Below are 12624 nucleotides of genomic sequence, written 5' to 3'. Positions count from 1 at the left end.
GTAGAGTACTGTGGCATCATAGCTCACAGCAACCTCAAACTCTTGGGCTCAAGTGATTCTCTTGCCTCAGCCTCCTAAGTAGCTGGGAGAACACTGGGCTATTTTTTTGTTGTCGTTGCAATTGCCATTGTTGTTTTAGCTGGCCCCGGGCCAGGCTTTGAGCCCTCCAGCCTCAGTGTATGTGGGGGTGCCCTACCCACTGAGTTACGGGCTCCACCTCTATGTGGGCTTTTTAGGTGACACTTTTGAGCTCATTCATCTCTTTACCTGTTTATTGACTGGTTGTATTTTTCTGTTAGTGGCTTAGTCCCACCTCTTCTTGGGTATGTGGCTCTTTTAAAATGTATTTTTACATTGAAAAGTTTTTATTTTGGTTGTCATTATCATCTCTTTATGGCTTATCTTGGCTGCAGTAATGAGAAGAGGAATGGAGACCTTATTCTATAATTAGTCATTCCACATTCCTACTCATTTGCTAACTGTGTTAGGCTACTGGGAACCTGGGATGTGTGTCCTGGGTACTTGGCACCCAGCTGCTGTCCTAGAGCTGATGTTTTCATGCCAAAAGGAAGACAGTGGACAGAAGACACTTTGGCCGTGTTAGATGGGCCAACAGTGGGGGTTCTGGGGAGATGCTGTTGGAACTGGGACCTGGACATGGAGTTTCAGCCCATATGATCTGGACAGGGGCGGGGAGCCTTTGCTAGGGACTATGTGTACAACCTTAGGCTTGGGGTGGGCTTGATCTTCCAGAATAGCATGAAGATCTGCCTGGCTAGAGATTCCAGGAGGCAAAGAAAAGTTGGATGTGAAGTTGGAGAGGAGGTTGGATTTTATTCTGGGGAGTAGGACACCTGGATGATTGTAGGTGGCAGAGTGAGGTGCTGTTGTTGTTCCAGTGTTGGGGGTTCTGCCCTGCTGCTGTGTGACAGGCACTCTGAGTAGGGTGCTGTGTTGTGTGCTTGTTGGGGGCCTGTGGGCAGCACCTGCAGGGTCTCGGTGGGGAGGGATGGGCAGGGCAGTGTTGACTTGTCTTTTTTTTTTTTTTTGGCCCCCTAAGGAGCTATTTTAGACATTTTTTTCCTCCTGTGAGATTTTTTTTTAAATGGAGGTGAAATTCACTTAAAATTATTTTAAATAAACAATTTAGTGGCATTTAGCAAATTCAGTTTTGCGTAGGCGCTACCTCTATCAGTTCTAAAGTATTTATTTCCATTACTCCTGGATAAAACCGTGTGCTCACTAAGCAGTCATCCTCCCTTACAACGGCACCCCCCTTTCATCCTATCATCTGCCCCTGGCAACTGCTAATGTTTATTCCATTTGTGTGTCTTTACCTATCCTGGCTATTTCCACCTCCCCCCCTTTCTTTTTTTGAGACAGAGTATCACTCTATTGCTTGGGGTAGAGTGCCCGGGCATCATAGCTCACGGCAACCTCAAACAAACTCTTGGGCTCAAGTGATCCTCTTGCTGAAGCCTCCTAGAGTGCTAGGATTATAGGTGTGAGCCACCGCGCCTGGCCAGATAGTGGCTGTTCAGTGCACGGTAGAAGGTTTAGCGGAGTCCCTGGTGTCTCCACCTACAAGATGACTAGCAGTAATCCCACTCGTTAAGTTATGTCAACCCAACAAATGTCTACACACATTGTCCACCGTGCCCTGGGGAGCAGAACTGCTGTGCGTGAGCATCAGTGTTTTTGAACATAGGTGGTTCACGTGGTGAAGCCAAAGTCCTGGGGAAACAGAAAATGATGCTACGATAATAGCATGCAATTACTGGAGTGCTCACTAGCTGCCAGGCACCCTTCAATGACTGATTGATTTAATCCTCACAACGACCTGATGAGGTGTAGGGACTTTTATCAACCCATCACATCATATAATTAGTATCTCTCTGCCGCTGCCAGGAGGAGAGATGCAGAGGTGACAGCAATTTGCCCAAGGTTACCCAGCACGGCAGCAGCTGAGCCAGGACGAGAATCTGCAGTGTCTGGCTCTCAATCCATGCTTGAATCCAGGCCTCTTTCTATCTGGAGTCTTACCCGCTGTATTACATTAACAATGATGTTGGCAGGGCCTGGCAGGGGAGCTAAGATTAGCTCATGTCTATTAGCTGACCTAGTTGGTGTACAAGTGTTAACCCATCAAATTGTCATTCTGCGTGTCCCCATTTGGCAGGTGAGAAAACTGAAGCAAGTTCCCGTGTGTCCAGTCACCTTTGAAACCTGTAGGGAATGTCTTAATTCCTAACCATAGTCTGCCGTTAGTGTATTTTTCTGAAGGGCTGGATCATCTCGGCTTATTTCTCTCTTGCTCGTCTCAGGAGAGCTGGCCATTTCCTTGTCAGTCACGAGTTTACTCCAGGTTGTCTTTGAATGGGCCCAAGAAGCATTAACGGGACAGTGTCCCAGGAATGGGGATCATTGAGGGCAAAGGGGCCTGCAGGATGGGAAAGGTTCTTCAGGAGCCTCTGTTGGTCCCTCTAAAAGCTTGTTTTGTTTTTTTAAATCTTTTGGTTTCCTGTCCTTCCCCTACCCCGTGCAGTGAAGCTGAGAAAGAGCGGTTGTCGGTAGTTTTAAGGTATTTTTTTTTAAAGCCTCAAGCATAGGTGCAATTCCCTGTCCTCTTGTAAAAGTTCGAAACACCGCAAAGAGGGAGATAATTTTCCAACGTCTCCTTCATTCCATCTGGCACTGAGTTTGGCTTCATGCAGCCCCGGGAACCTTTGAAATGGGAGCTGGAGATTTCCCAGGGGCTGTGTTGGTCACTGGCAGGTGCAGAGGCCACACGCAAGCTGCCGTGGCGTCTTCCCCCAGACAGATGACATGCCTGTGTAAGGCTGGCTCCGGGTCTCTGCATCTGGAGCGCGTGGGGGTTGCTTTAATCGCTATTTATTTTGAGATTTATGCCCGTGAATCGGCCAAACCAATTTTAGTGGCAGCTTAGCCGATTTGTCTTAGAGCTTTGTGCTTAGTAGAATAACTAAGGAGGGCTCCTTTCTTTGTGGCTTTAACGGTTTAACGTCAGTTAAAGCCCTTTGCTTGCAATAAACGGCCAACCCTCCCCACCCCACTCCGTTTGTGAGGCCGTAGTGGCCTTTTTGAAATCAAATACGATCTCACTATTTCTCTAGTCTCTCCCTACCCCACACCTACGCGTTTGACTTATTTGTTTCATTTGCAAATCTGTCTTTTAACAATGACATACTTTTTCAGCTTCACCAACCTCCACAAAGACGGGACAAGCAGGGAGTCTGCCCGACAGCCCGAAACCTTTCTCTCCTCAACCGTCGACTCCAGTCACAACGAAAACAGACAAAACGTCCACCACTGGGAGCATCCTGAATCTTAACCTGGGTCAGTTTTTGGAAGTACCTTTCTGTGGCAGCTGGGAATATTTTTGCAAGTTGTCATACCCTGTTGTGTATGTGGTTCCTGGACCTTGAACTTCTCTGTGCAAAAAAAAATGTAAAAGGTTCAGGGGGTCAAGGAAGGGATTTCTTGAGGCTTGTGGACCTGCAGAGTAGTTTGACCGTGGCGCCTTCTCTGCCCTGTTCCCTGTATGTAAACACATACCTGCTTTGGACAGGAACATGTTTCTTGAACCACTGTTTGCCCTTCCTAAATGCAAAATTTTTTTAAATGCTGGTTTTCATTCCCTGAATAATAATAATAATAATAAAAATTGGAGTAGAACCTCTGTAAGTTGACCACCCAAAGGGCTGTAGAACAAACTATCAGCGTATGGAAGTGTCCAACACACAGAACGAGGCTTACTGTACTGATATAGGTGGGGCATGTCTGGTCTATGAGAATTAGGTCAACTTAAGGAAGTGGTCAACTGTGGAGGTTATACTGTATTTTTTAACACGTTAGGTTGTTGGTTGTTTTAAAAACTCTACCTTATGCCAAAATCTTTAGCAAAAACTGGTACCCAGAAATGCTGAAACAAACAAGATTGATTGATTGATCCCATCATGACTCCTGATTTTCATCGAACATCTGTTATGTGCTAGGCTGGAGAGCAAGTTGGCTAAGGACCCTGCTCTTGTTAAGCTTGGGTTGTAGAAAGGGAGAGACAATAACCGAGGTAAACAAGCAAGAGACGTTCACCGCACGAGGGATGCCTTGAAGGTAAAGCGTGCGATGTGATGAGGAGACAGGTGGGCAGGTTGGGGCAGAAGCAGCAGTTTCAGGACCTGAGGAGGTGATATTTGAACTGAAGTTTGCATGACAAGAAGACCCAGTCATGCCACTCTCTGAGGAAGAACAGTCTAGGACAGGGGTCCTCAAACTTTTTAAACAGGGGCCAGTTCACTGTCCCTCAGACTGTTGGAGGGCCGGACTGCGGGCCTCGGAATGAGTGGGCTGCTAAGCAGGACAGGCAGTGGTGGCAAAAACACAGGGTGGGCCGTATAAATGTTCTAGGTGGGCTGCATGTGGCCCGTGGGCAGTAGTTTGAGGACGCCTGGTCTAGGAGGAAATGAGAGTTTTTGAAGGCCCTGGGATAAAGATCAACTTGGTGTGTTACAGGACTAGCAAGGAGGCTGGGGCGGCTGCATCCTGCTGAATGAGGTAGATGGAGGCAGGGAGGACAGGGGCCTCGTAGACCTTGATGTGGAGGGATGTGGACACTCCAGAAGGACTGCTCTGCATGCTCTGTCACAATAGTTCCTCTCAGTTCATTATTCTTGTCTGGAGGCAATTTTACTAACATTCCCTCACTTCTTGCAGTATCTGGAGACATTTCTGGTCGTCACCCCTGGGGGGTGAAGGGCTCCAGTGCATAGTGTAGGCCCTATAACAGAGATGGGCTGGATGGTGTCAGTAATTGTGCTGGTGATTTGCATGTGGCAGGAAAAGTAGGAACCAAAGGTTCAGTTTAGATTCTGTTAAGTGTGAGATGTCTGTTAGACCCTGGGCAGAGAGGTTGGAAGGGCAGCTGGGGGCAGGAATTAGGGTGCCCCGAGGCCGGGGCAGGGCAGCCAGTATAATTCTGGGAATCTTATTTATTCATAGTAGCTGGAGTTCTTGTGATTGTGGTGTGGGAGGGGGCCACAGAGGAGGTTGGAGGCTGGAGCTGCTCATTGTCCGATGGGGCATGGGACGCCCCTGGTCCAGCCCCTGAGCTTGCTGAGGTTGGGAGTCAGGGCCAGAGCATCAGGAAAGGGCCCCGGGCACTAAGCATGTGGAGGTCAGGCAGAGGAAGGGCAGTGGGTGGTAGAGCCTGGGAAGGGGCAGCCAGTGAGGGGGGCTATGCCAGAGGGGTGTTGTCCTCTAGGTCCCCAGTGCAGGGGTTTCAGAGAGGCACCTGTGCCCAGTGAGGTTTGTGTGTCAGTTCTGCGGCCTTGTCCTATAGTGCCATGTTCTGTTGGAGAAACTGAGGCCTGGAGAGGAGGTTTGAGGTGTCCAGGATCCCAGAGTCTGGGCGGCAGTAGGGCTGGAGGAGCTGAGCCTATTTCGCCATCCTGGGTCACATGGTCGTGCAGCCCAAATGTGATGGCTGTCTTTGGGTTGCTTTGGGGGCACCCGTTCCCATCGATTACTTGGTTCCTCGCTTAAATGAAAAGGGGACCCATTCGCTGCCTTGGGAACATTGACTGTTCCCAAAAATGCATTTTGCTTTCTCACACCCTCCTCCCACCTCCATATCCCGAAAAGAAATGCTGTGTGGAGGTGTTCTCGCCGTGACATTTCCTCTCTCCCAGTCATGCTTGGCAAGAATAGCTCTTTCTCTATACCGGGTGGTCACTGGGCGTCCTTAGGACACGGTGGATCTTTCGATGTGGTTTGATGCAGTGTGGGGGTGAAAGTTCTTCCTGCTGTGTGTCCTGGTGGGCGGGCGCCACGGTGGGTTGGCACAGGGGAGGCTGAGGCTTGTCCTGTCGTCTGTCTTGGTGGCTCTTCCAGTCCTGGGATACACTCTCATCTTTGTCAGCGGGTTTGAAAACCCTGGGAATGTGGGTGTTTTATGGGCTGGGATTTCAATTACCTAATGAGAAGAGGATTAACGAGGGACCAGCAGAAGTACTGTGGGTGGGTAGAAAAGTTAGAACATAGAGGGAAGTGCCAAAGAATTCTCTAGCCATTCTCCAGGGCCTGAGCACATGCTTTATGGGGCTTGTTTATGTCCATCATCCCTGCAAAATACATTTTACTTTCTGTATATTAACACTATTAATAAGAACTAGGACAACCTTTAAAGTAGGTATTTGCCCTATTTCACAGAAATGTAAACTGAGGGAGGCCAAGATTGCATATGGCTCCGGTAGAGTTTGGCCTTTGGGCTTAGGTTTGTCTGCCTAAGCTCTTAGCTGAGATGCCTGACTGCAGTGTCACACAGCAGGGCTGTGTCTTGACTGTCGTGGCCCTTGGCAGTGTTCCCTGTGCCTGTTGGATAAGGCTGCTCAGTTGTAGGAGTCAGGGGTAAATGAAGATTTGGAATTGGCCATAACATGGAGGACTGAGCCTTTCTAAAGGAAATAGCTCTCAGCAGTTGAACTCGTCAGACTCTGGATTTTCAAGAAAAACAGAAATCCAGGATTTTATGTGAATTCTCCTAGTTTTAACTTTTTTTTTTTTTTGCAGTTTTTGGCCAGGGCCAGTTGTTACCCGCCACCTCCAGTATATGGGGCCAGTGCCCTACTCCTTGAGCCACAGGCACTGCCCAGTTCTCCTACTTTTTAAAAGTTGGCAATCAATTTCATTAAAAACATAAAACCGGCTCGGCGCCTGTGGCTTAAGCGGCTAAGGCGCCAGCCACATACACCTAAGGTGGCGGGTTCGAATCCCCAGCCCGGGCCCGCCAAACAACAATGATGGCTGCAACCAAAAAATGGCCAGGCGTTGTGGCGAGCGCCTGTGGTCCCAGCTACTTGGGAGGCTGAGGCAGGAGACTCGCTTGAGCCCAGGAGTTGGAGGTTGCTGTGAGCGTGATGCCATGGCACTCTACCCAGGGGGATAGCTTGAGCCTCTGTCTCAAAAAAAAAAACCCCATAAAACGAAGGGCCAGGAGCGGGGGCTTGTGCCTATAATCCCAGCATTTGGGAGGCTGAAGCTGGTGGATTGCTTGAGCTCACAGGTTCCAGACCAGCCTGAGCCAGAGCGAGACCCCCATCTGTAAAAATAGCTGGGTGTTGTGTCGGGTGCCTGTAGTCCCAGCTACTTGGGAGGCTGAGGCAAGAGGATCACTTGAGCCCAAGAGTTTGAGGTTGCTGTGAGCTAAAATACCACGGCAGTCTACCAAGAGTGACCAAGTAAGACTCTGTTTAAAAAAAGAAACACCCCCCCCCCCCATAAAACCAGTAACTCTACTTGGGGCAAAACAAACAAACAAAAATGCAGAAACCAGTCCCTGGGTCACTATAAGTTCAGTAGCAGCGATGTTCGGACTCTCAGAGTGGTGCTTGAATTGGATCTGGGGGTTAACATGGTCTTATGTGTGTGCAGAGCCCCGGGTCTGGCCCTGGTTGCCAACACCTTGTTCCCTCATTGACTGTCTTCTCTCTAAAACGAGGAGCTGATCCCGGGGGATTGCTAGGGGCCCCCTTTTGTGACACCGTGGGGATTATAGGTCATAAACAGGAATGAGCTTCTGAAGTGAGGAGAGAAGTGGAGGAGGGCCTGCTTGTTTTCTTCCAGACTCCTGTTTGCTCTCTCTTCTTATCTTCTTTGCTCTCCCCTCTCTTCTTATCTCGCTGAAGGAATTCTGCAGCTCCTAGTCCTGTTAGTGACAAAATGTGCCTTGATGCTCTGGGGAAGATGTCAACAGAGCAATGGAAAGTTGTCAGAGCTGGAGCGCTTCTGCTTGTCTATTTCTTCAGGAAGAAAGGAGGCCTCCTTTCTTTTGGTGCATAAAGTAATACCTTGGAAGTGGGGCATTCTTTGAGCCCATGAATGCAGAACTAGGGCTCAGATATCCCAGATGCTGTCCTGGTTTTCTTTTCTTTTGAGACACAGTCTCACTATGTCACCCTTGGTAGAGCGCTGTAGCGTCGCAGCTCACAGCAACCTCAAACTCTTGGGCTTAAGTGATTCTCTTACCTCAGCCTCCCAAGTAGCTGGGATATAGGCACCTGCCACAAGGCCTGGCTGTTTTTTTTTTTTTTTCAGTTTTTGGCCGGGCCGTGTTTGAACCCACCACCTCTAGTATATGAGGCTGGCGCCCTACTCCTTGAGCCATAGGCGCCGCCCAACTATTTTTTGTTGTTGTTGTTGTTGTTGTTGCAGTTGTCATTGTTTTAGCTGGCCTGAACCTACCAGCCTCTGTGTATGTGGTCGGTGCCCTAGCCACTGAGCTACAGACGTGGCTCCTGTCTTGGTTTTTTTTAGTGAATGCGGTGGGGAAGGGAAGATCTTTGCTTGGCTTTGATTGGTAGATAGCATCTGCGAGGGTGGGTCTCTTGTCTAAATGGTGTTACTCCTTGAAGGGGCTGCCATTCAGTGGCTCCTGGTAATCTGTCAGCTGTAGTTTGCCCAATTGTTTTCGAAAAAGTCAATCTCTTTCTCTGTTTTTTAAAGTTGTATTTTATTTTATTTTTTCTTCTGTTTTGTTTTTTATCTGAAAAAGAAGTGTGAGACTTGTCTCTCCACCCGCCCCCACCCAAGTTAGTTTCTTAAAGTAATACACTTAATGAATGCTAAGAGACATTCCAAAGTACAGAAGGACATTTTATGAGAAGCCAGTGTATCTGTAGCCTCTGATCACCCACCTCGATGGGAGACCACTATTGCCTGTTTTTAGTTTCCCCAGAGAGTTCTTCTAGATTCTACCATTTTTTTTTTTTTTAGCCTGAGTGGTCCCCCCCCGCACCCCCGTGACATTTGGCAATGTTTGGTGACATTTTTATTGTCACTCCTGGGATGTGGGTGCTACTGGCATTTAGTTGGGTAGAGATGAAGAGCTGAAGGATGCTGCTACATGTCCTAAAACACATAGGACAGCTCTGCTCCACCCCGCCCTTTGCTCCAGCCACAATAAAGATTCATCTGGGCCCCAAATGTCAGTAGTGACAATGTTGAGAAACCTTGAGAATACATAATATTCAGATCTATATTCCATTTCCTCCTTTTCTCCCCGACACCAGTGCTAAGGTGCTCTGCTCATGCCTGCCTTTTCATTAAATGGGTTGGCTTTTCCCATCAATGCATAGAAATCTACCTTAGTTCTATTTTAGCAGCTTTATTAATTCCATCAAAGGTAAGCTGTTAAATTTATTCAGGCACCTTGCTTGTTGACTCTAGGTTTTCTGGGGGTTTTTTTGCCGTTGAAAACAGCTGCACTGAGGGCCCTTTTGCCCATGTGGGAGAGTATCCATCGGATAAATTCCTAGAAGTGGAGCTGAGGGTCAGAGGCCATGTGCGGTTGATATTTTGAGAGGTATTGCCCAATTGCCCTCTCAAGAGGTTGTTCTGATTTATGTTCCCTCCAGAAATGTAAGAATGTGCCTCTTTCTCTAGCACGGATATTTTTTATCCCTTGTTTCCATTTATAGCCTAAGCTGTCTTCATATCAGCTGAAAAGTTCAAAATGTTGGCAGCAAGGGTGGATTCTGAAGATACTCCTGATATAGAAGGGCAGGGGTGGAAGAAGCCCTGATAAGCTACTATGAGCTAAACGAGAAAGTGAAGCTCTCCTTTTTCTCCCTGCGGAGGAGAGGAAAGTCAGAATGCACTGAGAGTTTCGAGAAAGATAATTACATTTGGCTAAACTCCTAAAGGTCTGCTCCCAGGGCCTGGTCCCAGCCTCCCGGCATTTGGTGGTTTATTTCAACAAAAATAAACACAGTGGTTGTCTACTGAGCAGAGATGAGGGGTTTTACCTTCTTGGCATTCTTCTTGATGATGAGTGTTTCAGAGTTAAGTCTTTTAAGGCTAAAGTTGTAAGGGGTTACGTTTATTGTAGGCGCACATGTAGGCACAGACACAGGTGCACATGGGTCTTGGTTACTCTGACGAGGTCTCAGTCTTTTTTCTGTGAACCCTAAGGTGTACAAGGGTGTGCTACTCCTAACACAGACATGCAGGAATTAAGGCAAGTTGTGAGTGTTCTTTACTCCTGTAGAAGATTGGTCTGATACAGGGCTTCTCAGTCGTAGCTGCCAATTAGAATCACCTGGGCAGTTTGTAAAAGGCTGATAACCCTGGGCTTCCCACAGGCCAGTTAAGTCAGACTCCCACATGGGGCCCAGGCATCAGGATTTTCTAAAGCACTTGGACAGTTTCACTGTGCAGCCCATGTTAGCAGTTACTGGACTAGTACAGGAGATGGCGGATTTTATAGCTTTCAAGTCAAATCTGGCCCTTTGCCTGTGTTTGTAAATAAAGTTTTATTGAAACACAGCTGCATGTATGTTTGTAGGCATGTTTGCAGCAGAGCCTCTATGGCCTGGAGAGCATGAAGTCTTCAGTTTCTGGATTTTTAATAGAATATATTTGTTGTTCTCTGTATATAGTAGATATTATTTTATAACTGTGGAATGTAATAGGCATACAGGAATGTTCTTAAAGACAGGACAAAAATGTCCCTCACGCAGCCCTCCTCTCCTTTTGACCGTTTTTCATGGGAAGTGTTTTTGGGAGATACTTCTTTTCCAGCTTTATGCTTAAGAAGGTGGCCTTTCCCACCCCTGGGATCCATTGTGCTGCTTCATGTCTGAGGGTGGAAATTACAAAACAGGCCTCATTTCCTTTTCCCTTTGCTGTCACATTTGCAGCTCAGCTGTGAAGTCCTTTCTTCCTGCTTATTCCAACTGCTCTTTCATCTGGGTTTTCTCTTTCCTTTCAGTGGTCCTTATTCTTTTTGATTTTTAGAGACAGAGCTTCACTTTGTTGCCCTTGGTAGAGTGCTATGGCATCACAGCTCACAGCAACCTCCAGCGATTCCCTTGCCTCAGCCTCCTGAGCAGCTGGGACTACAGGCGCCTGCCACAACGCCTGGCTATTTTTTTTTTTGTTGCAGTTTGGTCGGGGCCAGGTTTGAACCCTCCACCTTTGGTATATGGGGCTGGCGCCCTACTCACTGAGCCACAGGTGCCAGTGGTCCTTATTCTCTTATCCCCTTGCTGTTTTATCGCTACCTTAACTCTATACGTTCTCTTTGTAAGCTGCTTCAAATTTTTTGCAGACAGAGAATAAGAGATTGTTTTCTAGATGTACCCAGTAAATTTGACTCAGTGTTCTTTTCCTTCTCAGAGGCGGCTGCATTCACACCGCCTTCTCTTGAAGGTCTGCTGTCTTGTCTGATAGGCCCCCGATCGACACGCATGTACACCTGTGCCCCGGCACACGCACACACACGCTCTCCCACACAGATAGACACATACACATATGCATGTATTTGGTGTTTTTAATTTTAGGGATGGCATCTCTGCTTGCTTTGAGTATTCACTTCTGGATTCTCCTGAGGTGGGTGGCAACCCCTAAGTGTGTTTTAGGAAAAGAAAGAGTTAGACGGGCGGCACCTGTGGCTCAAAGGAGTAGGGCACCGGCCCCATGTACCGGAGGTGGCGGGTTCAAACCCAACCCTGGCCAAAAACTGCAAAAAAAAAAAAAAAAGAAAAGAAAAGAAAAGAAAGAGTCCATCCTTCCTGGCTGGGTGTGGTGGCTCACACCGGTAATCCCTCCCTTTTGGGAGGCTACTGTGGGAAGATGACTTGAAGCCGGGAGTTCAAGATCAGCATGGGCAGCGTAGGGAGATCCTGTCTCTACAAAATAATTAAAAGATAAGCTGAGGGCTGAGCCAGGAAGCATCACGTGGGCCCGGGAGTTGGAGGTTGCCAGTGATCTATGATCACATCACTGCACTCCAGCCTGGGGGACAGTGGGAGACCCTGTCTCTAAAAAAAGAAGAGAATCTTTCCTAATTGTACCTTGGTGGGAACATGGTTATGGTGATAAGATTAAGTTGGATAAATTATTGTTTCTGGCCACCTGTGAGTGCGCTGTGGGGAGTTTTGGGGTGGTGTTCCTGGCCACTTTGAGGGAACTAATTTCTGGGTATGCTGTATTAGAGAGTGCCCCCTTCCTGGGTGAACAGGAAGGTGTTTGGGTTGTGCTAAATTATTAAGAGAGGAGACAGTGAAGGCTCAGCAGCCCCTCCAGTCCTTCCCTCAGGCTCTTTTAACAGCCCAAGGAGAGAGGTACCCTGATACATGTCCTTTGGTGTGGAGGGAGCAGGAAGGTGAAGGGAAGTCTGGGGAGTGAGCTCATAGCTGCAGGGCACAGCCTTAGAGGGGCTGCTGCTCTTTGGATGCCACCTGCTTTCTGGCCTGTTTCTGGGATTGGCTGGGGTAGGACAAGTGCCCCACAGTCTCTGCTCTGGGTGGGTTAGAGGGGAGGCCAGACACGGATGCAAAGTAAAAGTGTGCTCCGCCTACGGAGTCTCTCATTGCTTTCTGGACCTTGCGGCCACCTAATTTCCCTCCCTTTGTGCATTTTTGGGGCAGCAGAGGAGGCAGCAGAGGAGGGAGGTGAGTGAGAAAGGAATTTGAGAAATGTAAGCTCAGTGGTCCCTTGGGAATCTGGCCCAGTTGGGCATATAAAGAGCCCTTGGGGCTCGGAGCCTGTGGCTCAAGTGGCTAAGGCACCAGCCACGTACACCCAAGGTGGCAGGTTCGAATCCAG

The 12624-nt window shown here is 48.2% G+C and overlaps 1 protein-coding gene across 5 annotated transcripts in view; it reads left to right on the top strand.

Moving 5' to 3' along the window:
- The window catches only part of ZMYND8 (zinc finger MYND-type containing 8), a 131962-nt gene that overhangs the window by 82681 nt on the left and 36657 nt on the right, over positions 1 to 12624 (top strand). For all 5 annotated transcript variants that reach the window (XM_023511942.1, XM_023511941.1, XM_023511939.1 and 2 more), the window contains one exon: positions 3217 to 3357. In XM_023511942.1, the coding sequence (XP_023367710.1) occupies positions 3217 to 3357 (141 nt within the window). The remainder of the gene's footprint in view (positions 1 to 3216; positions 3358 to 12624) is intronic.

Source organism: Otolemur garnettii, unplaced genomic scaffold, assembly GCF_000181295.1.
Source record: "Otolemur garnettii isolate 467f Iridium unplaced genomic scaffold, OtoGar3 scaffold00023, whole genome shotgun sequence".
In the NCBI taxonomy this organism is placed as follows: Eukaryota; Metazoa; Chordata; class Mammalia; order Primates; family Galagidae; genus Otolemur; species Otolemur garnettii.
Note: the sequence above shows the minus strand (reverse complement) of the source record. Positions and strands in the feature narration are given on the sequence as shown.